The sequence below is a fragment of the Zosterops lateralis genome, assembly GCF_965231275.1.
Source record: "Zosterops lateralis genome assembly, chromosome: Z".
Classification (NCBI taxonomy): Eukaryota; Metazoa; Chordata; class Aves; order Passeriformes; family Zosteropidae; genus Zosterops; species Zosterops lateralis.
Genome location: NC_139800.1, coordinates 58,016,695 through 58,042,307, shown reverse-complemented (window position 1 = coordinate 58,042,307; position 25,613 = coordinate 58,016,695). Strand labels below are relative to the sequence as shown.

At 35.5% G+C, this 25,613-nt stretch overlaps 1 protein-coding gene across 1 annotated transcript in view; it reads left to right on the top strand.

Moving 5' to 3' along the window:
- DMXL1 (Dmx like 1) overlaps positions 1-25,613 on the top strand; it is a 77,292-nt gene that overhangs the window by 18,299 nt on the left and 33,380 nt on the right. The window contains exons 7-23 of the mRNA XM_083884020.1: positions 2,250-2,425; positions 3,839-4,028; positions 5,496-5,664; positions 9,978-10,190; positions 10,901-11,154; positions 11,245-11,929; positions 12,471-12,592; positions 13,134-13,223; positions 13,526-13,628; positions 15,506-15,622; positions 16,854-17,078; positions 17,714-19,405; positions 19,944-20,054; positions 21,358-21,527; positions 22,703-22,800; positions 23,488-23,653; positions 24,229-24,481. Coding sequence (XP_083740146.1) covers positions 2,250-2,425; positions 3,839-4,028; positions 5,496-5,664; positions 9,978-10,190; positions 10,901-11,154; positions 11,245-11,929; positions 12,471-12,592; positions 13,134-13,223; positions 13,526-13,628; positions 15,506-15,622; positions 16,854-17,078; positions 17,714-19,405; positions 19,944-20,054; positions 21,358-21,527; positions 22,703-22,800; positions 23,488-23,653; positions 24,229-24,481 — 4,834 coding nt within the window. The remainder of the gene's footprint in view (positions 1-2,249; positions 2,426-3,838; positions 4,029-5,495; positions 5,665-9,977; positions 10,191-10,900; positions 11,155-11,244; positions 11,930-12,470; positions 12,593-13,133; positions 13,224-13,525; positions 13,629-15,505; positions 15,623-16,853; positions 17,079-17,713; positions 19,406-19,943; positions 20,055-21,357; positions 21,528-22,702; positions 22,801-23,487; positions 23,654-24,228; positions 24,482-25,613) is intronic.

Genomic DNA, 25,613 nt, shown 5'->3' with positions numbered 1-25,613 from the left:
TATTCTAAAATAATAATTTTTAATTCGTACCAAATTTTAAGGCATCAGAGAAAGAAGAGTTTTGGGGAATATCTGTGGATGAGGTCACTGCTACATATCTTACTAGTGAGGAAGTATAATCAAAATACTAGAAAATATTAGAAAAATCAAAAATAGCTCTTTCATATGTTTTTGTGTAAACATATCTCTATGCCTTTTTGTGTCTGTAGAAGAGAATTCACATTCCCCTCCATAGGTATGCTGGCACATGGTTCATGACAGTGTCTGTGGCCAGACTCATTAATTAGATCCATCTGCTCAACACTGAGCAGTTTATCAGCAAAAGCGGAACCCCTTGGCAAAATGAGCAAAAAAATTAAAGCAAAATGTCGGTCTTTTGTTTTCCTGAAACAAAGTAATCTTTTGTTTATACTCCAAAACTTGTTGTTCAGGTTTTGTAACAGAATAATGTCCTTACAAGTCAAAGCAGGAAAAAAATCAAGATCATGTAGAGGGTTCAGTGAACAAGTGTGTCAAACCCATACAAGAATTTATATTACTTGTTAAGAAATATGAGTGAGAGAAGTAGTTGTTTTCTGCATCGAGTTTCTGCTACTAGCTACAGAACCTAGGAGAAGCAGCAGAGTTACTAGATACAAAACAAAGTCTTCGTTTGTAAGGTTAAATATCAGTTGCTGATGTAAGTGAAAACGTGATTTAAGTGTCACAGAATCCTAAGCAGTAGTAACTGGACAGAATGTGTTTCAGGCTGAAGAATAAAACACAGTTTTGCAATTTGCTCTAGTCTGTCTTGGAAGCATGAATGGAAAATTAATGCATACACATAAAAAGAAGTTAGAACAGTGTTTGATTTAGTAGTAATGTGGAACTTGGCTGAGTCACAATGTCCCTTAACACATGCTTGAAAAACTAAGAGTTGAAGAGGATTCAGTTTGCAAGTAAATCTCACTTTTGAAAGGTAGTTGTCATGCATATTTTTGTGACTCAGTAATGTGCATCAGGAACACATCTGTTGAGTAAAGTACATCTTTACTAGTTTACTAATTGTGTTTGTTTTTTCCTTTAAAGCTTGCCATTTCAGGTTATCATGCTTGATTGGAAGACTAATTTTTAAGACATTTGCTATCTTTAAAGAAGAGATAAAGATGTAACAGATATGTAAAATTGCCTAGATTTCCTTTTCTAGGCAAACTACTCCAATTAACGAGCTTCCAACATATAAAGTGAAATACTAGGCTTTCTTAATGATAGATTATTATTTGTTTTATATATATATTTCAGCAATATATATATATATTTCACCTTTTTTTGATGGGTAGGAGTTAATGTTTATTTTACAAGTCAAATGTAAATGGTTTAATGGTTTCTAATGTTACAATTTGATAGAATGGTGGAAAAATTAATTAATCTGCAAATAGCTTATATAACGTTAATATTGCTGAGTTCTTAACTCTAATGTCTTATGTCTTATTATCTTACCTTATAAATTCCTTCAAAGCAAATTACTAAATAAAGTAAGAAAATTAGTAAGTAGGAAAATTGGTAACATGTTTTTTACCGTAAATGCCTAAGTTTTTTTTATCATACCTGCCTGGAGAATCTTTAAAGCAGTTCCTTTTTTTTATGTCTTACTCCTTTACTTAACTTTTTGTGAAGGACAGTGCTGGTTAGCAAAACCAACCTGTCCTCCCTCCAGTAGGGTCATGTTGTGCATACCTAGGTTATTTCAGTATTTTAGTGCCATTCCCATTAAATAGTTGATCGATAGCTTGCGAATCTAGGTCCAGATTAATTTATCTAGTCCTTGAAGGCATAATCAATTTATGTGTGTATCTGAAAAAAGCAGGCTGAGCAGTACTGAGCTTGGGTTTTGAGATGTCATCTCTGACCTTTCTTTGTTTTCCTAACAGCTAAATTCGTGCAGGGGGTTTGGGTGGTTTTCTGACAAGGCAGAATTAGTAGTAACATTTGAATACAATTTCAGGCTAGTACAAGTTGTGTTTTTGCAATTAAAAATTGGCAGCTAATCAGAAGGACCAACATGAAATCCAACTTAGTAATGGCAAGAGTTAAATGGAAGCTCTGCTGCTGTGTCTTAAGATCAGGTTTTGAAGTTGTATTCAAGGAACTGTCTGTCTCTGATCAGAAAAGCATTTTACTTTAAAGAAAAATGAAACCTCCATAGATGTACCCAGAAGTACTTGTGGTGCATTGTAGTCTTATTTACTGTCCTTTTTGTCTTTCCACAGGATGATTGTCTTGTGAAAGTATGGTACAATACAGAGAACTGGCGGTCAGCCATAACACCACCAGCTGCCAGTCCAGAAAACCAAGCAAAAGAACTTGAATTTTCATTTGTTTATTTGGCTCATCCTCGATCAGTAAATGCATTTTCGTGGAGAAAGACCAGTAAATTCATGCCACGGTGAGTAGTTCTAATAACTAGTTCATAAATTGCCCAAAAGAAAACCCAAACTGTATAGAGTCTGCCTGTCTCTACAATCAACAGTCGCACAATTGCATGGTTTACTTCAGTTATTGAGTTGTGCATACCTTTTATACTGTTTCTGATTTTAAGAGGATGGTATGTATCCTCTTACCTGGGAAAGAACTAAAAAGATAGAAGTTTCACAGACTGACTTAGGCATTGAACTAAATGCAAAATCAGCTCTAGAAAAGTCATGTTTCTTTGCATTTTTTTTGATTGCACCAAGTGACCATTCATGCATTTAATCCCAATTTGTCCTGTCCTGATGGAATCAGAGTAAAAGTTCTGTGACTTGAATCCTCTTTCACATACATTCAAATATTTTAATGTCTTTTTATTTCTTTTTCTACCTAGTACAAAGCTAGATCTCTATTAGAAATAGTATCTGTAAATTGAATTCAAGTAGTCATTTGGAACGAATGTCTTGAGTTTGAGGTGTTAGGGTTGTGTTCAGATGATTCCAAAGAAACCTGTCCCTGATTTTCACCAGTACTTTCACCAGTCTTAAACTGAAGTAGCTTTAGCAGTTTTGTGGCCTGCTACCATCTTCTTGCCATGTTATTCCAGATAGAAAACAAATTTGCACACCTTTGTATTGAGCAAGTTTATGTTGTTCTTTATACCAGTCTTTAAGCCTCCATAAATCCATTGCTATAGTTCTTACTATGTAGGTCACTTTTGAAAATCTACCTGCTCTATGATTCCAAAGGAAGTTTGCTGCTGAACAGTCTGACCATAACTTTCAAGCCTTAGTTAAGAGCTAAATTGTGAATTTATATGACCTGGAAACCTGATGATCTGTGTAATTTTTTCCAGTATCTAGGATAATTGGATTTTTTGGCTACGTATTTAACACAAGTTACACTTGGAAAAATAGTAATTAAGAAAAACTTGTAGATTTAAATTGTCTGTTGTATGCCTAGTATTACCTGAGTTTCTTTCCTTTGTATATATGATTTTGTAAGCAGTAGTTACTAGTAAGATCTGGAATGAAGATCAGATATCCAAAATATTATTAGCTTTTTATGTGAAAGACTTTAAAAGATAAAAATAAACATTTTGGTATTCTAGGTATCAATTTTTCTCTACATTGAAATCTATGATTTGCTGTTGCACTGTTGTGTGATGATGTTTGAGGTAATTGATTGTCAAATCCTTGAACTGAGGGGAAGGCCTTTCCTACATAATTTATTTTCCTAACAATGTATTGATGAGATTTTCTTGTACTGGTGTTTATAAGTTGGTGTAATTCCAAAAACTGATAGTGGAAAACTGTTTGGAAATGTCAGTTTGTTTTGACGCTGTGTAATAGTTAGCAGCTTCTTCACTCCTTAAATTTTCTTTCATTAGTGGTGCTGTCTGCAATGTACTCCTGACTTGCTGTAAGGATAATGTTTGTCGTGTCTGGGCAGAGACTTTGTTACCCAATGACAGTCTGTTGTATGGGGGAGGATACAGCAACTGGAGTGAAGCAGCGAACTTCACTAATAACTTCAAGAGAAATATTTCAAGTAAAGAAAAAGTACAGAGTGCATTAGAGGTAAGAATTGAAATTGAACAGTGAGAACAAACACATATACAAACTTGTATTTTAGACAAGTTTGTGATTTGTAACTCAGGCATGTATCACAAGCTGAAATCCTTTATACCAGAGATGTACATAAAACGTTATGAAAGGGTGAATTTCCTTGGAATCTTTCTTGGGCAAACTAAGCTGACAACTCTTCTGCTGAGCTTCTCATATTGAAGACACACTGTTCTAAAGTCACAACTGCCTATTTTTATCTGGTGACTGAAGAAGAATGCTTTGCAGTATTTAGTTCGAAGGGCTAGGAACAGTATGGAGCACACACTATATGTAGGTTATGTGAAACCCAGGGGTGATGCTGCCTTAAAACATACAGCAGGGGCTCACTTGTTACCTCTGAAGTTGCGAGATGTTCTCTCTGACTTCTGCGACTGGAAAAACAGTAATGTGGAGGAAAGAAAGATGACTTTTCTGCTACGGTCCTCAAAGCAGACTGTTCATAAGCATTAAGGCAAGTGATTCTTACCAGGTATTGTTTTCTAACCAGTGGGAATCAGGAAGAAAGTGTAGCATTAGTGGTCTGTATCAAAGGTTTGTGGGCACTGTGCTTTTATCCTAATGGAGTGATGTATTTAGCGTGCTCAAGTTGCATGTTATACCTGAAAAATAGTGCAGCATACCTGAAAAATATGACCAGCTGAAAGGCACAACAGAGCAAAGAAAATAGTCAAAGAAAGGAGAGAAAAAGGGAAGCTGGAGAAGTTTCTGTGTTCCTATGGGAGATAAGAGGCAACATTAGAAATCAAAAACAGCGATTATGTGAGAATTGAGAGAAAACGGTTTGACATGAGCATGCTGTTTAAAGATGAAAAGGAATGCCAAGAGTGTGACACTGTTTTTAATACAAATTATGTACCTCTGTGTACCTTTGGGTGCTTACATAGATGTCTACAGCACAAAAGACTTGAACTGTATAAGTCAATCTTAAAAACTGAGTATTATTCTTTCCCTTGGAAACAGGTGTTTGTATAAAAGAGGAAGACCTTAAAAGTTACTGGGGCCTTTTGAAGGGCGTTGAAATGTTGATCTAATTAGATCCAAAGTATGGATCCAGTTTTTTTTAATCTGAAACGAGATTACTCTGTATTGCTGCTTTGTTCAGAATCCTGAATAAGCATGGTGTGTGTTTATGAAACACAAGAGTATTTTTCTGTGTAAGTATAAAGACTGTATGAACATTGTCTGCGCACTGAAGTATGAAATAGTTACTATGTGAAAATATTTTATGGACCTTCATAAATAAGTCCAAAGGCACTGGTTTCTCTACTGCAGACTCAACACAATTTTGCAAGAAACTCCACTGATTCTTTAAATTTAAGTTGAAAAATATCATTCATTAGTGCCTAGAAAACCACTTACAGATTGAATCTGCTTTTTCTTATTGAAAGGATTTAAAATGATACCTTATTTTTCATGCAGTTAAACCTGAGGCACTTCCGACGAGGAAGGAGGAGGTCGGGTGCTGTTGTAGCACATACTGGATATGCTCTGCATCAGCAAGATCCTCATGAAGTTCACAGGAATGTTCCCCCTCATGCAAATGCCCTTTGCCACTTCCATATTGCTGCCAGTATCAATCCAGCCACAGGTAAGAAATGTAAACCTTGCCATGAAGTGAACTCCATTTGCTGTTCTCTCTGGAGTATGTGTTCTCTCTGGAAACGTAGCAGATGTATTTGCACAGTATTTATATGATCATGCAAAATTGATACTATGTTGGTTTCATTTTTGCATGAAAGGACTTGCTACAGTAATGAAATTATTTGAATAAATTCCCACTGCAGTAATCACCTCTTTTATTTTGTTCATCTTTAAGTGAGATTGATAGTATGTAAAATGGAGAAAGCTAAGTATTTGTAACTGGAGTTAAAATTTACTGTGAATTGTGTATGATATGGGAACACACTGATAAAATAAAAAAAAAGTCTAAGCTTCTTAAAGTGAGCACCTGACACTTAAGTGTTGAAATAATTAAACATTCCTGTCCTTCTGTCTCTGAACCGAACAAAACATGCCTTCACTCTGCATTACATAAAGTTTGATACTGTCTTGCATTGGAACAACATGTTGATAAGTGTTGAGGAAACTCCCCTATAGCTGCTGACTCTTCTGTCTTTATTATCTTTGTGTCTGCTCATTTAAAAACTGAATAGAGATGCAATACAGATGGCCTTTCATGAAGGTTCTGATGTAGTTTTCTGTGTCTAGACCTGAAGAACAAACATACTATGCAATTCTTACCTTAAACTAGTTTAGCTCCATTGTTGATTTTCAGTTCCTCCTGAACCTAGTTTGAAAGGCCAATTTTCAGCTAAGGACATTTATGATTAGTTCATGTGTCTAGCTGTACAGTCTGGTATGATTGGAAAGAACTGATTTCTATTAACAGTGCTGTGCTAAGCAAATCTCTAAACACTTTCTTTATGATTATTCTTCAGCATTTTGAGTAGTGGTTCATTGGTCCATATTTTAACTGACAGGTCTGGAATTACATCCAGCCTACCAAAAGGAAATTTCTTGCAGTTTTGTGCTGTACCATCAATGCTATTGTATTTCTATAGGAAAAGTCTCCAGTTGTTGCTTTTTACTACCCACTGTCACACAGGAACGTTTCTTGAAAGCTTCTTGGAGATTTGTATATCTCTTCTGTATTTTTTCCTCTTCATATTGCACAGTGAGCTAGCTAATCTTTTCATGTAGGTAGCACATAATCTTTTACTCTGGGAAATGGATTTGTAGAAAATTCTCAAAGCCTAACAGAAGGATCACGTAGTATGCATCTGTATGCAAACTCTGAGATAAGAAATGCTGAGTTAGGAATGCCATGGAATAGGACAGACATTGTTGAGAGAGAAATGGAACTAGAAACAAGTTTCAAGTGATGACCTTGCAAATAGACTAGATACTTTGGAGAAGCAGAACTACATAAGATGCATTGTAGTAGGACCCATGAGGGGTAATTTTAGATGATTGGCTTTAAGGCATTAGCAGCATTGTGTGGCAAAAGCTGATAGGCCAAGAAGTGCTTATAATGTATTGTAAATAGGAAATAGCTTCTGATTGTGATGGCATGAATGATAACATCTCTATTGTCTCACCCTTCACATGAAACTGAAAATGGAATAAAAGTTTTTTAAATGCCTCTCAGGAGCCCTGTCTCTGGATCAGAAAAAGGGATTATCTGACATTTGACCATTTTTTAAAATCTGCTTTTACAGCATCTCTTATTTTTTATACAAAAATAGCTAATGTCGTTGTTTAACCCACCCATCAACCAAGCCCCGGCAGTCACTTGCTCACTCTGTGTAGGACTGGGGAGAGAATCAGAAGGGTAAAAGCTAGAAAGCTCCTGGATTGAGATAAAACCAATTTAATAGGGAAAACCGAAGCTGTGCATGCAACCAGAGACACAGGGAATTACTTCAGTGCCTCCTATGGGCAGGGGAGATCTTCAGCCATCTCTGGGAGGATGGTAGGGGTCCTCTCCAGCAGGACCCCATCACACCTAGGGGTCAGTTGGGATAACAAACACCATCATTTCAAACTTTCCCTATCTTTCTTCCTCCTCTCACTTTAAGCACTGACCATGATATCATATGGTCTGGAAGTATCCCTTTGGTCAGTTTCAGTCACCTGTCCTGGCTGTTTTTACCATTATTTTTACCATGTGTCTTCTCCCACTGTCCAATGTGGCCCCAAGTTCCTTACCAGTGTGGCAGTACAAAAAACAGAAAAAGCCTTGCTCTGTGTAACCCCTGCCCTGCAACAAGAAAAACATCTCTGTATTATCAACCCTGTGTTCGGCACAAATCCAAGACACAGCCCAGTACCAGACCCTGTGAAGAAATTTAACTCTACCCTAACCAGAACCAGCACAACTATGCAAACTTTAATTTTGCTTTTGATAGACTTTGCAGTATAAATATGCCGAACAGCAAACTCACAGAATGAGGATAAAAATAATTTTGAAAAATATTAGAAAGATTAGGTACTTAAAACTTGTCTTTGGCTTTTTAAACCTTGTATTCTTTTTATGTTATCTATATTAATCTGTATCTGTTAAAATAATGTCTTTTGATTGCTTTAAATGAGTAGATTGGAGCATAATAGGTTGTTCTTTATTGTAGAACCTCTGAAGTAAGTTTCACATTTTAAATCCTAATTTGAAGAAATATATGTTCTCCCTCACAGTCAAGTCTTTAAGTACCTCAGTCTAAGCAAATTCTTTAAGTAGGCCGTTTCGTTTGCCCTTTTGAAATTAAATTTAATCCAAAAACCTAATTGTATTTCCTTTCATTTGATTTAAAGCAAATTGATTTGTGATTGTATTTTAAAATTTCCCATTACTACAGCATTTTAAAGTGTCTGATAAAAACTAAAACCAAAACAGCTTTATCTCTCATTCACTTCAGATTTTGAAGAATAATGCTGTCATATATATTTATATAAAAATAAATGCAGTATGAAACAAAAATCCTTGAGACCTACTTTTATACTATAATTTTAATTTTCTGGTGTTCAACCTGGGTGGAATTCAATGAAAGCAATAAGCAGTGGTTGCTAGGGCAAAATTGGCTCTAGGCAATTTCAGAAAAAGTTACCGAATTCAAAGACTTCAGAAGTTTTCTGGGAAGAGTGATTGTGATTTATGAAGCAAATAGAAATTCACTAAGAATAATGTCTAGAGCTGAACATCATTTAGAAGCTGGTAGTTTTAGATGGAAATTGGAAAAGAAGTTATTTCTTTAGTGACTTCAATAAATACTCAAAAAGTAGATTTAAAATCAAATCTGAAAAGTAATCTTTCTAGTTCACCTTAATCACAGTTACTGTAGCTTCATCTTTCAAAGGATGTCAACAGAATTTCTCCCTTCAGGTTCTGTTACTTTCCAAATGTATAATGATACTTTTGAGACTGGCCTTGGCCAGTGTAGGAAGATAGACTGTATTTCTTAAATAAGCTGTGCTACTTTTGGCCCCTTCCCCTGCTGTATCCCCTCTGCACAACAAAATTGCTAGTTGTCATGGTGCTCCTTTCTTTTGCCTGTGTGCTCTCAGTTACAATTTTCTTTAGCTAGATTGGACAATTTGTAATGCAAACCTGTTACTGATTTTGATAAAAACCATAGATTTTGAGTGAAAAGTATTTTGTCTCCCAGGATGTGGAATTTAAGTAATGCTGCATAAAGAGGGAGCAGAAGGCAATGAGATTATACATGGAGACTTCTAGGTGGCAATTACATGCTGTATCATGCATTTGAGGAAATTGCAGTAAACCTATCTGCTTTTTAGCTTTGATTGATTTAGACTGTTACTCTGTAGCAGTCTGATCCTTGCTTCTGTTGTATACTTAGTGATTACTGCTTATTTTTTGCAGCAACATGGGACACCAAATACCATCAAACAGCGATGTGAATTAACAGAATGTATCAGAATCAAAACTCCTGGGGTTTTGTGATGATGTTATAGCGGGCATTGTCTGATCTGTGTACTAATTTTTGCTAGTATAAGCCCGTGGTCTTTGGTTACAGTGTATATCTACTGCAGCATTCATTGTGGACTGAATGTTGGGAAATTACACTTAAGTGATTAGGTTCTTACTGTAGTAGAAAAAAAAACAAGCAAAAAACCGAAGGTAAATTAACCTGTATGCGCAGTGTTGCATCAAAGAGATACAGGACATTGCAGGACCCTACTGTTATCCTAATGTAATCATACCAAAAAACCTCTGTGAGGAATAGCATAGTAAATTATGTTGGTCCTCGGAATGACAAGTGGCAATACACTTAGGCTTATTTTTTTCATTGTGGGATTTCTGCTTAACAACTATTTCTCTAAAATTATTTTTTGACCTAACTTATTTAGTTCTCAAAAATGTCAGTCAGTATCTTTTTCTGGTAGATATTCCTCTGCTGCCTTCTATCACATCTCTAAGTCTTGGTGAGAATGAAGAAAAAAGTGGACCTTTCGTTGTACACTGGTTAAACAACAAAGAACTTCATTTTACCTTATCTATGGAAGTGTTTTTGCAACAACTTAAAAGGAGTTTTGAACATCATTCTTCTGAGACTAATACCGACGATTCTAATCAAGTGGACAGCAGATCAGAAGAAGGTAAAAGTCATATGGACATATATCATATAGAGAAATGGCTTTCAGTTTAAAAAGTCATTTGTAATGTTCCTCCAGGGGAGAAGTAACAGATTGGCAACTTGACATGTAAGGACACAGACAGATTATAGTGGCATTTCAATGCATTTTCTTTTCTTACACTAAAGTATCTAAATGACTTAAAAAAATGTATCTAGAAGTTCTGATTTCTCTTTTTATAGTTGTTCCAGAAATTTTTAGTAATATATGCTGAAAACTCTATTATTTTTTTAGACTTGACTGGAGGCCTTTGCCTGAAAATGTTACTTTAATATTAAGAAAGCAGGAGCAACTTTAGAATTAACTTTCTTTCTTCAGATATTAATGTATAGCTAATTTAAATAGCTTTATTCTGTAAAATAATACAGTCAATTAATTTGAATATATACATCCTGGAGATTATTCTTTGTTCTGTCTATGCATGCAAAAACTTGTATAAAATAGGGTGCAACATAAACTATTTTGATTTGTTAGACCCTGAGCTCCATTAGAGGACTTATGGTTGTAATCTTCATCCTTTAAACTAGTTCTCATATGAGTAGCTTATAAAAGGCCTGAAATTAGCTCCAATGCCTGAATAACACTGCTTGTTATACTTCTAGTTTTAAATATACCTATCTATCTATATATTATATAGATATACATCTACATATATATATATCTGTGTATTGTAGAAACTGATGTAAATGGAGATCAACAAAAAGAAAACCAAGAGAAGAAGGGACTGGGTGATGAGAAAGCTGCTCCATATTCAAGCCTTGTTCCTCTATCCTCTGCTATTTTTGATCATGAAATTGAAGTTCTGCTTTCTGAATGGAGTAAAAATGCTGACATGCTCTTCAGTATACATCCTGTGGATGGCTCCCTGCTGGTGTGGCATGTGGACTGGCTAGATGAATACCAGCCTGGCATGTTTCGCCAGGTGCAGGTACTTTGTTCCTCTTGCATTTTACATTGGTGTTCACTGGGAAGTATGATGGGAACTCTAATACTTATTCTTTCTTTCTGAAAATTGCAGGTGTCATTTGTCTCAAGAATTCCTGTTGCATTTCCAACGGGTGATGCAAACTCTCTTTGCAGAAGTATAGTGATGTATGCTTGTACCAAAAACGTTGACTTAGCTATTCAGCAAGGCAAACAAAAGCCTCCTGGCCTTACACGATCTTCATCTATGCTTATCTCTTCTGGACACAGCAAATCGACCAACAGCTTAAAACTAAGTATCTTCACACCTAACGTTATGATGATTTCCAAACATGCAGATGGATCACTGAACCAGTGGCTAGTGAGTTTTGCTGAAGAATCTGCTTTCTCAACTGTACTCAGTATTTCACACAAATCCCGGTATTGTGGTCACCGTTTTCATCTTAACGACTTGGCTTGCCATTCAGTGTTACCACTGTTGCTTACAACCTCACATCACAATGCTCTAATTTCACCAGATGTTGAGAAAGCAATACAGGCAAATGATTATTTTAAGTCTCAGGAGTCACCAGTAAGACCTCAGAGTAGAGGCAATGCAAATGTGACATCCCAGGATCCCAATGCTGTTTACAGTGAACTTATTCTCTGGAGAGTAGATCCTGTTGGGCCTCTGTCCTTTTCTGGTGGAGTTTCTGAACTCGCTCGGATCAATTCTCTTCATGTTTCAGCTTTTTCTAATGTTGCATGGCTGCCCACACTTATACCCAGCTATTGCCTTGGTGAGTTTCATTTTCTGATTAGTGATGTGTTCTAGAATAAAATTAATATAACCTAATAATGCTCTTAAATAGATAATACAGATATATTGAATGTACTGGAAAAAGTGTTGAGCATGGGTCCTTTATTTCACAAATTTTCTAGCTGCTGATACTTGGGAATTCTTTATCCTGTGTAAAAGGTTTCTCTATTCTTCTGTTTTATTTTATGTATTTGATATTTTAGGAGCTTATGCAGTAAAGCCCTTAGATACTAGTGCATACATCATAGCATGCTGAAAATTTAAAAGCTGAGGGAGATGTTGCTCTAGTTTTCAAATGGAATTCTTATTTTTTTTCATATACTTTGATTTGGTAGCTAAGCACAGCTTTAAACTTTGTAGTTCTTGCTTGTGAATAGATGTTAACAGGAGATTTTCTTAATGCTGTATTGTTTTCATCATAACTTCAAAAATGCCTGTTGTCGAAAAACAAAAAAGGAATTCAAATTCATTCAAACATGGTGTTCGAATATTTGAGCACTTTCTACCTTCCTGCTTTTCAGGTGCATATTGTAATTCTCCAAGTGCCTGCTTTGTGGCTAGTGATGGACAGCATTTAAGATTATATCAAGCTGTAATAGATGCTAAGAAACTTCTATGTGAGCTCTCCAATCCAGAAATTTCTGTAAGTGAAAAGCCATCTCAGGTTTTTGCATGTTATAACTTCATTCAGTTGCTCTAGGCTCAGACTTGGTGACTGACTAAGCTGGTTGCTGAGGATTTCACAGATTATTTTGCTTGTAAAAACAGATTAGGTAAAACTTTTTTTAGCCATACTGTATTTCATTTAATCTCAAACTCTGCATATTAAGGCAGGCCAAGGTTTGATTGGGAAATATCTGTGAAGTGCTTGCACCACAAGGAGTAATAACTATGTGAGTGCATTGCCGTAGGGAAAAGTTGAGACGACAATGGAGCTTTTGGGAAAGGACAATAAATTGCTATATGGGGGGCTTTCTAGATACTCTTGTCACCTTTCAGCAATCAAAACCAGATGTGCTCTTCATAAAACAGGGAATGTTACCTGTGTTCTTACTGAATCACAACTAGTGTATATTTAATGCTTTAGTTAACATTTGCATAGTGATATTGCACCTATCTAGCAGGTTGTGCCACAGAAATGTGTAGGAGTTAACAAGACTACTCCCCTGATTCTTTTCAAACAGAAATATGTTGGTGAAGTTTTTAACATCATAAGTCAGCAATCTACAGCTCGCCCAGGATGTATCATTGAACTGGATGCCATCACAGAGCTTGTAAGATCTTTTGCTATACTCATTTTATGACATAAATAAAAAGCTTTTTAAAGAGTGTTAATAATAAAGGCAAGTAGCTATCCATCAGATAAATTTGGGGTACTTAGACTGTTTTTGACATACTCTTCTACTTGTTTTTAACAGTACCTGTAAATGAAAAGAATGTGAATAATGAAGGTGTTTTCATGAGGAGTTTTCTGTTGATGTGTTTAACTTTGCAAGTTAAAAGCTCTCGTGTTAGAGAGCAGTCTTGAAAAGTATACACCAGGGTGTTCACTTCTTGTGTATTTTTACTTCCTTAGCATGGCCGGAAAACACAGTTATTCCATGTTTTTCAAGAAGACTTTATTTTAAATAACCAGGAGAAGGAAATGCCGTCAAAGAAGAGCAGCTTATCAGGCTCTGGTAAGGAATTTTTTTCCACAGAACATTGGAGACAGTGTTTTATTTTTTATTCCGCAGAAGAAAAGGAACTTGCTAAATGGCTTTTATCATTTTAATGTTAAATACCTTAATTTGAGATTTTCAGAAGAATATTTAGTCTAGTGCAGCTCATGGGTGTTTCGCATCCTTTGACCTATGTGCAACCAAATTTTAGATCAACTATTTTAAATCACAAGATACCCATTGTGTCTTTTTGTTAAGCAGTCCCTTAAATGAAGGGGGAAGGAGTTTTAAATGTGAAGCCTTTGTAGGATATGACATAGACAAAACTTACTGTATCCTTTCATGGTGGATGCTCTTCTTTTACATCAGCTAAATACTACTCCTCAGGCCTTGCATGGTACAACAAATGGCAAACCAAACAATTCCCCCTCACTATAATACTGTGAATAGTATGTGGCTTTGTAGGCCCTTGGACAGATCTGAATTGCTCTGAAAAAAATTATTAGTTTTCCTTGATGGAATGCCTCAGTTACTTGGTTATATAGGCATCACATCGTTCTGTTCCAGTGAAATAATGTATGGGGGGAAAAAGGAGGCAAAGTAGAGTTTGTGATACCAGGTTTTTTGCAGTACTAGAAGGAATCCTGAATGAAAGGAAGCAGAGTTATGGAAAAGTGTCAAAGGAACCAAGGGAAATATTAAATGAACTGGATATACCTAGTGATTATTTGGGAACTGGCTGTTTCTACCTGAGGAAGAAATTTGGAGTAGTGGAGATAATCCCAGCCCTCAGTGGAGTTCAAAAAATGCAACTGAGATGTTGAAAATAAGAAATGGAATAGAGAACATAAAAAGTGTTACTCTACAGCTTCATTGTATGTTTACATCTTGTGTATGATACACAGAAATAATTTTAGAAGAAATTTGAGAATATTTGATCTTAGACAATTGTATACATCTGTGTGTGTTCTGAAAGTCTGCAATGAATTGCTGCATGCCATCCATGTAAGGAATTGGACTAAATTGGGAAGGAATTGCTGCATGCCGTACAGAATACAGAAATGCTGCATGCCATACAAAATATAGAAATATCTGTAATGAATTGCTGCACACCATCCATGTAAGGAATTGGAGCCTTTGGAAATTGTTAAATTAGAACTGTATCATTTGGATGCATTCTAATTTCAAAATTATTGTCTAGTACTTTCTTCTTTCCTCTTAATAATGCACAAAGGTGTAATTATCTTGTTTTTAAAAAGAAAAATTCACTTAAATTTTCGTATGGTACTATAAGCACTGCAATGTGAAAAGCACAGGGCAAATACAGCTTATTCTTGATAATGTTTTATATATACATACACCTAAAGGGTCAGAAGAATCATGGAGGAAAAAGAATCCCTAAATTAACTGTTCCTTCTTGGTCCTAATTGGTTGACTTTGATATGAAGGGTAAAGAATACCTGAGTGATCTCTCCAGAAACAGGCATCTATTGATAGTACAACTCATCCCATCTTATTTTTGTGTAAAACCAGAGTAAGTCAATTCTTAGGAAGAACCATTGTATCTCTTGTGTTCTAGACTATACTGTACTGTTAGTATATTCTGGGATTTAACTTTACACGTAGCAAAGTCAGGCAAATATGTTGTTATCTCTCAAAGAAAACACTGTCAGTTCTTACATGAGTGTACCTGTAATTGTAGTGTTTATTGGTTGTGGTAAAAAACTGAGAAAGCTAATGTAACAGTTAGATATAGTCAGACCATTGCATTTCAGTATTAGTTCATGTTAGCTTAATGTAATTATTTGCTAATCAGCAAATAATTTAATTTAAAAATTTAATTCTGCTTTCAAGTGAATAACTCCCTAAGATCTTCCTGTTCTCAATTTTACCAGGAAACCTGCAGAATGGATTCTCTGAAAAATTCTACTTAATAGTGATAGAATATACACAAAACCATTCATTACTACATATGTGGCATTTACATTTGAAGGCAATTCCTGTCTCGATAGGTAAGCTCTCTTTCTTGCAGTTTTCTTTTTAAAAAGCTGCTGTCCAGTGAATATTTGCTGTTCAGTGTAATCTAAAATGTTTGATCTTTTTTAAAAAAATCTGCATTTGATTACAAGATTTTATCACAACCATTCTTTATTGATTACCTAATCTTCTGGTTGCTGAAACCCTTCAACTCAGCCTGAGGCTGGAGTTTGGTATTTTTTGTGTGTTCTGAGGTCAGATATGTTTGACTGGCTTTAAATACAATCTAATAGTTAAAATGTTTTGCTTTTTAGAAGTTTTTGTTCCGCAATTTTTGAGTTTATGCATACGTTTTAAATAGGTCTGTAGTCTGGAGTAGCTAAGCATCAGTGATGCCATTACAATTCTAAACAATTTTGATGTTCTGAAATCTGCTGGTTCTCTTTCAAACTGCCAAACTACCTCTAAAACTATAACGTTTTAAGGAAAGGTAAGACTCACTTTGGTAGTTACTGTTAACATTTAAAAATTTTAAGAAACACAAATCTGATACCACTTACCAGAGGAATCTGTTATAATGCATGTTTCTGTCAATTAAACTAAGTTGACATTTATTACTGTTGCTGTCAAATGAAAGAAAAAGCATTATTGCAATTAGTTCATAAGTTAGTGAGAATAATCAAGATCTAAATTTCCTGATGTCCTTATGTGACAAGATTACTGACAAGGCCTTTCAGCAAATCTGTTGGAAATTTTCATGTTCCATTTCCACAGAATTTATACTTCATATATTGAGTTTTATTTTAAAAGGGAAGCATTGATATCACATTCTCTGAGAGCCTATGTTTTAATGAATAAAATAAAGCTGTTATTAAAACTTTTCTGTAAAATAACTTTCACCAATTTGTAAGCTAAGACATGAAGGTCTTAATTTTCCCTAGCTGCGGGTATTCTGTGCTTGCTGAAACCTTATTTTCAGTGGATAGCCACATACATATCTCTTTGATTGGAGTTTTGGTCTTTTTGGTCATGCTTTGATTGTTTTATAATCTCTCAACATTTCTAGAATCTCAGAAGTATTTAATGTGAGATGTCCTAGTGTTTCTCTTTAAACCTGAATACAAGAAGGCATTTCATTAAAATTAATATAAAGTTTTAAGTCAGGTGTTGTCTGTCTCTTCTGGAACTATTAAAGTGAGTAAAATAACTTCTTACATTAAAAGAAATCATTGGCCTTTTAAAATTAACAATGCAAACTTTTTTTAGATGAAAAGATAGGTTCAAATCTACCTGAAGAAGCAACACAAACAGAAGAATCATATTCCTCGCCAGATCCAGAGAAGATCCAGTCACCTTTCACTCAAAAGTATCGGGCCTGTAGAGCAAACCTTCAGAGCACCAGCTGGCTTACTCTGTCTTCCAAAATGGTGTATAGTCAGGAGCTGAGTATGCCAGAAGGAGTAGAAATAATAAGCGTAAAGCCATCAGCAGGTTTGTCATCTTTTTTTAAAAGAATAAAATAGGAAATCTCTTCCTTTCTGACTTTGGTCTTGAAATAGAAACAAAGTAGTAATAGGTTTTGGATTTGTTGTTAGACTTGAATATGTGTAAGTGGATCCAAAAGGTTTGCAAAAATGTACTTCCCCTGACTTGATATCTCAGTCCTGGAACTAACACTAAAATAAAGCTCTTACTTAAGATATATTTACTGTATTCCACATTCTTTCAAATAATACAATACTAGAAACATAAAATTTTTTTTGCAGTCATTCATGAATTTTTTTGTAGGATCTGTACATAAATGTTAAGATTTTCATCAATAATCTTTCTAAAACACAGTTTTAGATTATTCAATGGAGAAATCTTTGTTAGATAGAAGAGAATATATATTAGTATTCATGTTTAAATGTTATGACTTGACTCCTCTCTAGAGCACAAAATGTAATCAAAGGGTAAAATAGTTTCATGATATTTTTGACATATTGTCTCTTTTGTGAAGCTTGTAAATTACCTCTCTGTAAGGAAGTAGTAATACTTTTTTAATTTTTAGTAATAGAATGGTGGCTGAATAAAAATTTTGCCTTTTAGTATTTCCTCCAGTAAAAGTGTATTTTGTTTTATTTTAGGACATCTCAGTTCTTCTTCCATATATCCTGTTTGTCGTGCACCTTATCTGCTGGCTACTTCCTGCTCTGATGGAAAAGTTCGATTCTGGAGATGCAGGGTTGAATCGTCGATGTCTTCCATGCCACAATATGGCACAGACAGTGATGTTAAATATATATGGGAAGAATGGCCATTACTGATTGAGGATGGACTTCCTAGTAGTAGTGCTATTAATGTTCCAGGAAGGCCAACTGATGTCAGCTGTGCACACACAAACAGATTAGCAGTAGCATACAAGCAGGCAGCATCTAGAAATAGCCATCTTTCTCAAGATTTTGTGATGCACGTTAGTATTTTTGAATGTGAATCTACTGGGGGTTCTTCTTGGATTTTAGAACAGACACTTAATTTAGATGAGATAGGCACCATGTTGGACTCTAGTGTTAGTGTGGATAGCGATTTAGTGGCAGATAGCCAACAAGATACTTCTGTGTCTCACAGTGGGAGTATGATACCCAACACTAAGCACTTGGTACATTTAGACTGGATGTCTAGGGAAGATGGTTCACATATTCTGACAGTGGGAATTGGATCAAAACTTTATATGTTTGGTCAGCTGTCTGGGAAAAGGCAAGAACAAAATGGTAATGAGATTGTAGCGATCTCCCACAGTGGCAGTCCTAAGGCTGCAACCCTTTCTGGGTTTGTTTTGCTGCGTTGTGTTGACTTGGTTTCATCTGTGGAGGGGTCACCTCCTTTTCCTGTATCCTTGTCTTGGGTGCGTGATGGCATTCTGGTAGTTGGAATGGATTGTGAAATGCATGTTTATTCCCAGTGGCAATCTCCTTCTAAGCACGAACTAGTTAGTACAGATTCCTACAGTGGAAGTATGCCATGCATAACTAGCTTAATGAAACAAAGCCAGTCAGCTGCCTCAGGTCTGCATCCACCAAAGAGAGCCTTGACCAGATCTATGACCAGCCTTGCACAGAAACTTAGTGGGAAAAGGTCTGCCTCTGATCTGTCTGTGGAAATGGAAGATTCTGGTCTTTTTGAAGCTGCTCATACATTATCTCCAACTTTACCTCAGTACCATCCGTATCAACTATTGGAACTCATGGATCTTGGTAAAGTACGCAGAGCAAAAGCCATTCTGTCCCATTTGGTGAAGTGCATTGCTGGAGAAGTTGTTGCTATAAATGAGTCTGAATCTAATCATGACAAGAGGCACAGATCTCTGACGATCAGTGCTAGTGGAAGTACTGCAAGAGATCCCAAAATGTTCAGCAAAACAGAGACTACAGACTATATTGAAATAGACTCTGTTCCACCATTGCCTCTGTATGCTCTGCTTGCTGCGGATGATGATTCATCTTATTCCTGTTCAGAGAAGCCCAATAATCAGAATAGTCAAAATAAAAAGGGTATGCCCAATGACAGTTATGAAAATCTCTTCCAAAATACTGTTATAGGTACAGATGACCTTGTCACATTTGAGGCAGATGAAGACAGTTCAAAACCAAAAGTCATTGATCTTTCTCAATACAGCCCAACTTACTTTGGACCAGAACATGCTCAAGTTCTGTCTCGTCACTTGCTTCATTCAAGCTTGCCAGGTCTGACTAGGATGGAGCAAATGTCATTGATGGCCTTGGCAGATACAATTGCTACTACCAGTACGGACATTGGAGAAAGCAGAGACAGAAGTCAAGGTAAGTTGTCTCTTCCAAGTTAAATGTACTACTGTACTTCACAGGATTTCTGGGATTTCTTTTCTGGGTTTTCTTCCTATTTTGGAATATTTTTGTGACTTGTAAGATGATGATGAACCTTCATTTCATAGTGTAATTCTTTCAAGACCAAATGCTTTGATAAAAATAAAATTTTCTTTTGCTGCCTGGTAATGCCACTGTAAGTCCATCAGTCTGCATACTATAATTATTTTTAATTCACTTTTGAACAGACAGTAATTACAAATATTTGATATACTGTGTAGAGAAATTAAGAAATAATTTGGTTTGGTTTTTTTAATACATAGCACTTTCTGTTTCTTGCTATAAACAAAACAAATAACTTTGAAAGTGTTTATATTTGAAATTTTCTTCTTTCTCTTTTCTTGGAAGAATTATGAACTAAGCTATCATTTACAAATTTAAAGTGTTAGTAGTCACAAAATTAAATTTCTTTTATTAAGACCTACGATACTTGGAGTAATTGCTGTAAAATATGTGCAAAAATATTTATTTCCAGGTGGAGAAACTCTTGATGAGTGTGGTTTAAAATTTTTATTGGCTGTCCGGCTTCACACCTTTCTGACAACTGCGCTTCCTCCTGTGCATCGAGCCCAGCTGCTTCACCAAGGTAACTGATGCGTTTTCTTAGATGAGTTGAGTTTTAGTGATGTAGCTGCACCATGACTGGTGTGCTGTTTATGTGCCTCTGCAGAATCAATTATTTAATTAATTGGGGTTTTTAAAGAAACTGTTGTCTAATATGAATGAATGCTAGAGCAGAAAATATCATGTTTTGGTTTTGGTAAAGGTCTTGGAACTGATTTTTTTCTAACAGGTTTTTAGCTGGTGGGGGAGTCTTTCTGTTTCCCCAGGTTAAATGCTTTCTACTACCATGTTGTACCAATAACCTTCTGCAGGAGTAATATAATAGAAAACTATATCTATTTATGTAGAGATTTGGTACATATTTGGAAAAAAAATTACTATTCAGACTTTAAATATTTCTATATACTTACTGTAATTATACATACTGTAATTATATCATCAACTATTTCATGTAGGGAGGTGTTTTTGTGTAATTTAACTAGTTCCATCATGCAGATGACAAAACGAGATGGATTTGATTAGTCATAATCAGACCTAAATGACTGGCTGTGATTACTCCTTTGGCCATCATGACAGTTGATAGCATTTTCAATCACATGACTTGTCACCCCTTAGCTGAATCAGAGGTTGAATTTGCCAGGACTACCACAGCAGATTATTGCAGAGTTAGCTTTCTGATGGAGTAAGTTTAGTTGAAATACTTCTGCTTCTGGTGAGCTCAGAAACTGGTGAGCGTTAGAAGTGCGTGCAGTTGCAGTTATCCACAGCCAGCTATGTGTTGCTTATTAATTGCTGTATTCCTTGTGAGATTTTTTTTATTTCAAAAAAGTTTTCTTTTGTATCTCTATCCCTAAAGGTGTTTTTGCTCTGATGATCTGAAACTTCTGCATTTTCTAATCCAAGTCATAACAGTGCACCAGTCTTTCAAAATTTTGAAAAATTTAATCAGTGTACTTTGTTTCATGGCTAATCTTAGTGCCACTTACTGTCCATATATTTGAGTTTCATAGAGAAACTCTGTTCTTTGCAAACTTACCTAAGGAGTTTGCAGATGAAAAACTGTTTCCAGTTGTATGATTTTTCTGTAATTTTTGATATGGTTTCCTAACAAATACTCTTAAATTTCTCTTTCCTCATCAGTAGTGAACTTAAAAATCCAAAACAAGCCATTAGACCTTCTTCCCAAATCCTTTTCCCACCCTCTTGTCTTCAGATTCTGAATTATTTTATTAATAAATGTCTTCAGATTTTTTTTATTTTATTATTTTATTTATTTGTTTGTTTATTTATTTGCTTGTTTATTTATTTATTTATTTATTATATAGGCTTATCTACTAGTCACTTTGCCTGGGCGTTCCATTCTGTAGCAGAGGAAGAACTCCTGAGTATGCTTCCTGCAGTGCAGAAGGGAGATCCAACATGGTCAGAGCTCAGAGCTATGGGTATAGGATGGTGGGTTCGAAACATCCACAGCCTGCGGAAATGCATAGAAAAGGTAGAAACATGGCATTCTAAAAAATAAACAAACCAGCAAAATCTTTCCAAACAGCTGTTCCCCAGTGTTTACCTTTTATTTATGTAGTTTTAAGTCTTTAGATAATGAAGTTTTTCTGAATGTTTTGTGCTGTATTTTTTTGTATCTATACTTCTCTGTATGAATCTGAACTTCTGTGTTTAACTAAATTTTTTTAGTAGTTTAGACTTCATATTCCAGTGTGGAGTACATTTTTTGCTCTTAGATACTCCATCTTAAAGGTAATACTGTACAATGCTTATTTGGATGCTCAAGATACAGGTGGAGCATATAGTTGTTTTTTATAGCAAAATTGAGAAACAAGTTGTGGGAAGAGGTTGTTCTTAGAAATCTATCAGATATGGGAATAACTTAGATATCATATCTGTCTTGCGGATTGATTATTTTCCATGATAAACAAACCTATTTTTTTGTTTTGGCTTGGTGGGTTTTTTGTTTGCTTGAGAGTTTTGTTGATGTTTTTTATATTAAATATTTTAATCATCACTGATGTGGCAATAAGCCTAACCTCATTATCACTTGTTTTAAGCTCTTGGAAAAGCCAAGTGTGTTGAGCTAGAAAATGACATGCACAAGATACTTTGACTACAAAGCACAAAGTGGTAAAATGCATGTCTCCACTTTTACTTTTAGATCTTCAGTAATTATGAGACTTAACTGCCTTGCATTAAAAAAATCCCAGGTATTCTGGGCCTGAGTTTAAGATTATCCTAAATGGGACTTAGACTATTCCTGCTGCCACTTACCCTTTTTCCTTTCCAACCTCCAAAAGTAATCCATAAACAATTTTTCTTCTGTTGTCACTGGTCCCAGCCTGTTCTTCAAGACTCCATCTGTCCTTTGATTACCAGAGTAACTAATAAATTAATTTTGCTATGATTTTAGAAACTGATTTCAGATATAGGGATTCGGACTTGATCTGCAAAAAAAGCTTCTAGAACTGGAAGAGCACGAGCTAAGTGATATCAAACGGGCTGTTGTATCTTCACATGTTCTTACATCAGACTCATTATGACAGGAAGGATCCTATAGTAAGGAGAACTTCAGAGCGGTATGGGATGCCAGAAGCAACAAGAATTTCATATAAGATGAATTTAAACTATGGTTGTTTTCTTGCTTTCAAAATGCCTTCTCAGGTGGCTAAAGCAGCTTTCCAACGAAACAACAATCCACTTGACGCTGCCATTTTTTACCTTGCGATGAAGAAGAAGGCTGTTATCTGGGGATTATACAGGTATTCAAGCCATTACATGGAATTTCACACTGTCTAGTATAATTTTGGGGGAAAAAGTTGAATGTGGTGGTAATCCAAAAGAAGCAGAAATTTTACCATTGAAAGCTGAGGATTTGATTTCTAAACTAGTCATTACATTGAATGAGTAGTTTCTAACCTTCTTATATTTTCTGGAGGAATTTAGTTGCTGTTTCTGAAGGTAGATGCTGCAAGTTTTAGTCCCAAATCTCCTGTTATTTCAATTCCTTCTTAATTCTGATTTACTTTTGAGGACCAGCAGTGTAGTGTGTGAAATGTCATGCCTATCTTTTACATAAGTGTTTGTTGATAAAAATTTTACCTTCAGTTCAGGGGACTACTTACATCTTTCTAACTGATGTTTCATAATACAGCATTCAGTGTTGAAAACCTTCTGAAAACTAATTTGCCTTGTCACTTAAGAGCTCACCTCAAGAAAAATGAGATTTTCTGTATTTGTATCAGGTTATTAAAAGTACCATTAGGTTTCTTACTGAAGTTTCTGCTGTTTTTAAATACATAGCCTTCTCAACTCCTAGTGTGGTGAGAAGTACATTTACTCCTAATGTAAAGATCTGTGTAAAATTATACTGCCAGCTGCAGAAATGAAGAACTGTAGTGCAACTAATAAAAAGTAAAATGTTTCTATCAATTATGTTCAATATGCAGGTCCCAAAAAGATGCTAAAATGACACAGTTTTTTGGAAACAACTTCACTGAGGACAGATGGCGAAAAGCAGCATTAAAGAATGCCTTTTCTTTGCTTGGCAAACAGCGTTTTGAACATTCTGCAGCATTTTTCTTGTTGGCAGGACACTTAAAAGATGCGGTGGAGGTAATAAAATTTTTAATGTTTAAGACTGTTACATTGTCCTAAATGTACAAATATATTGAATGTAGTTTGCATTTCTCTGCTCTAATACTAAGGGACCTACCTATTATTAGCTTCCTTTCAGATTGTCTACCCAGTCCTATAGGAAGACAGCATAGTTTTTCATTTGGAAGTTTCAGACCTGGTGTTTTGGCAGTGGTGAGGATTAGCTCCTAGAATCCCTTTACAAAAAAACAAAGCAAACAAAAAATATTTTATGGATCTGTTTGAATTGTGAGGAAATTAATCTCTGTGATAATGAAGGATTTGTTTTGTAAAGCTTTGTAGCTAAAACAGCCAGAATCCAAAGGTAAGAGGTGGCATGTGCACATTGGCAATGATCTATTGAAGCTGGTTGATTGCAAATATCTATTGTCATGCCATACTTTAATGGAAAAAATGCAAATCCGATCTTGCATGTAATACTTAGCTACACCTAAGCACCTGAGCAGTTATATGTCACTTCCTGCCCTGTAATAATTTTAAACTGAGGAGAAATGACAAAGTTTGATCATTTTAATATGCTTATTTTTAATTAGGTCTGCCTTGAAAAACTGCATGACATTCAGTTGGCTCTTGTAATATCAAGACTGTATGAATCTGAGTTTGAAGTGTCTAGTACTTACAAATCTGTACTACAGAAGAGAGTTTTGGGAAGTGTGTCTACTGGAAAAGAGAGCTTGGGAAACATACACTGTGACCCTTTCCTGCGAAGCATGGCTTACTGGATTTTGGAAGATTATAGCAAAGCTCTTGACACTTTGATTAAACATTCTGTTGAAGATGAAGGAGGTAAGAATATAAGTGTTTGACCTGTTGAGTTGGTTTTAACTTCAGGTTTTTTTTAACTTGATTTAAACCACAGTTTCTTCGTGTCATCTGAGCAAAACCAAGTACCACACAGTTGCTCACCATTGTTAGTAAATAGCTTGCTGTAGCAATGTATGTGGACCTTAATAGCAAATATGGTGACTGTATTGTTATTACTCTGTATCCCATGAATGCATACTTTGTCCTTTAAGCATGTGAACATCAGGATAGTGGAATAACTCTGCAGTAATGCAACTGTTTTTCCAGAAGCAGTCTAAAGATGAAGAGACAAATTAACTTCTTAAATTAACTCTACTTCATAACGGTCTAAGTCAAAATTTCTGATAGCCCACTTACATACAAGAGTCTGGAAAATACGGTGTTTTGTAGCTTTTGGTCCTTGGTAACAGCTGATTATGGTAATAGACTACCAACAAAAAGATTTTGATACTTAGAATGGTATGAGGAGGCCCATATGCTGTCTGAAAAAGCACGTAAGTCTCCTAGAGCAATTCATTTTAATGTTTGCTTGCTGGCTTTATAGGCCTTCTAAGAATTAGCTGTATTATTTCCTAAACGTGATGTTTTCATTGATGTTAAATGCTTCAAGTCCTTGATAGTTGGTTATCTCAGTCCTGGCTACTGAGAGAAGTTGGAAAGGAATAAATAAAGGCTCAAATACTTAGAATAGAATAACTAATTTGTGACACTGATTTCAGTAGAAGTTACATGCCTCAGGGTGATTATGACCAAATGAGGAATATAATATTTAGTTGTTTGTATCTTGATCCCATCTTTCTGTGTGAAGTAATTTTAAAGTGTTGCTAAGTCTCCTGTGATCAGTTCATGACTTGTTTGTGATGTCTTGCCTTATTTTGTTACCTAGGAATGTGATTTTTCATGTAGCTCTCTCTGTTAGCTGTCACCGGTTGTGCCATAACTCCTGATAGAGAGTAAGGGTTTATTTCAGCTATCCTGAGCCCTTTGAAAGCTGTATGAATCATCCTATGCTGATGCTCTTATCTCTTCAGCGTTTTTCTTCTTGTGGACATGAAAATGAAATAAATAGGTGTTGCACTGCTGTGTAATTGGTTTGTTTGTATGTAATACTGCT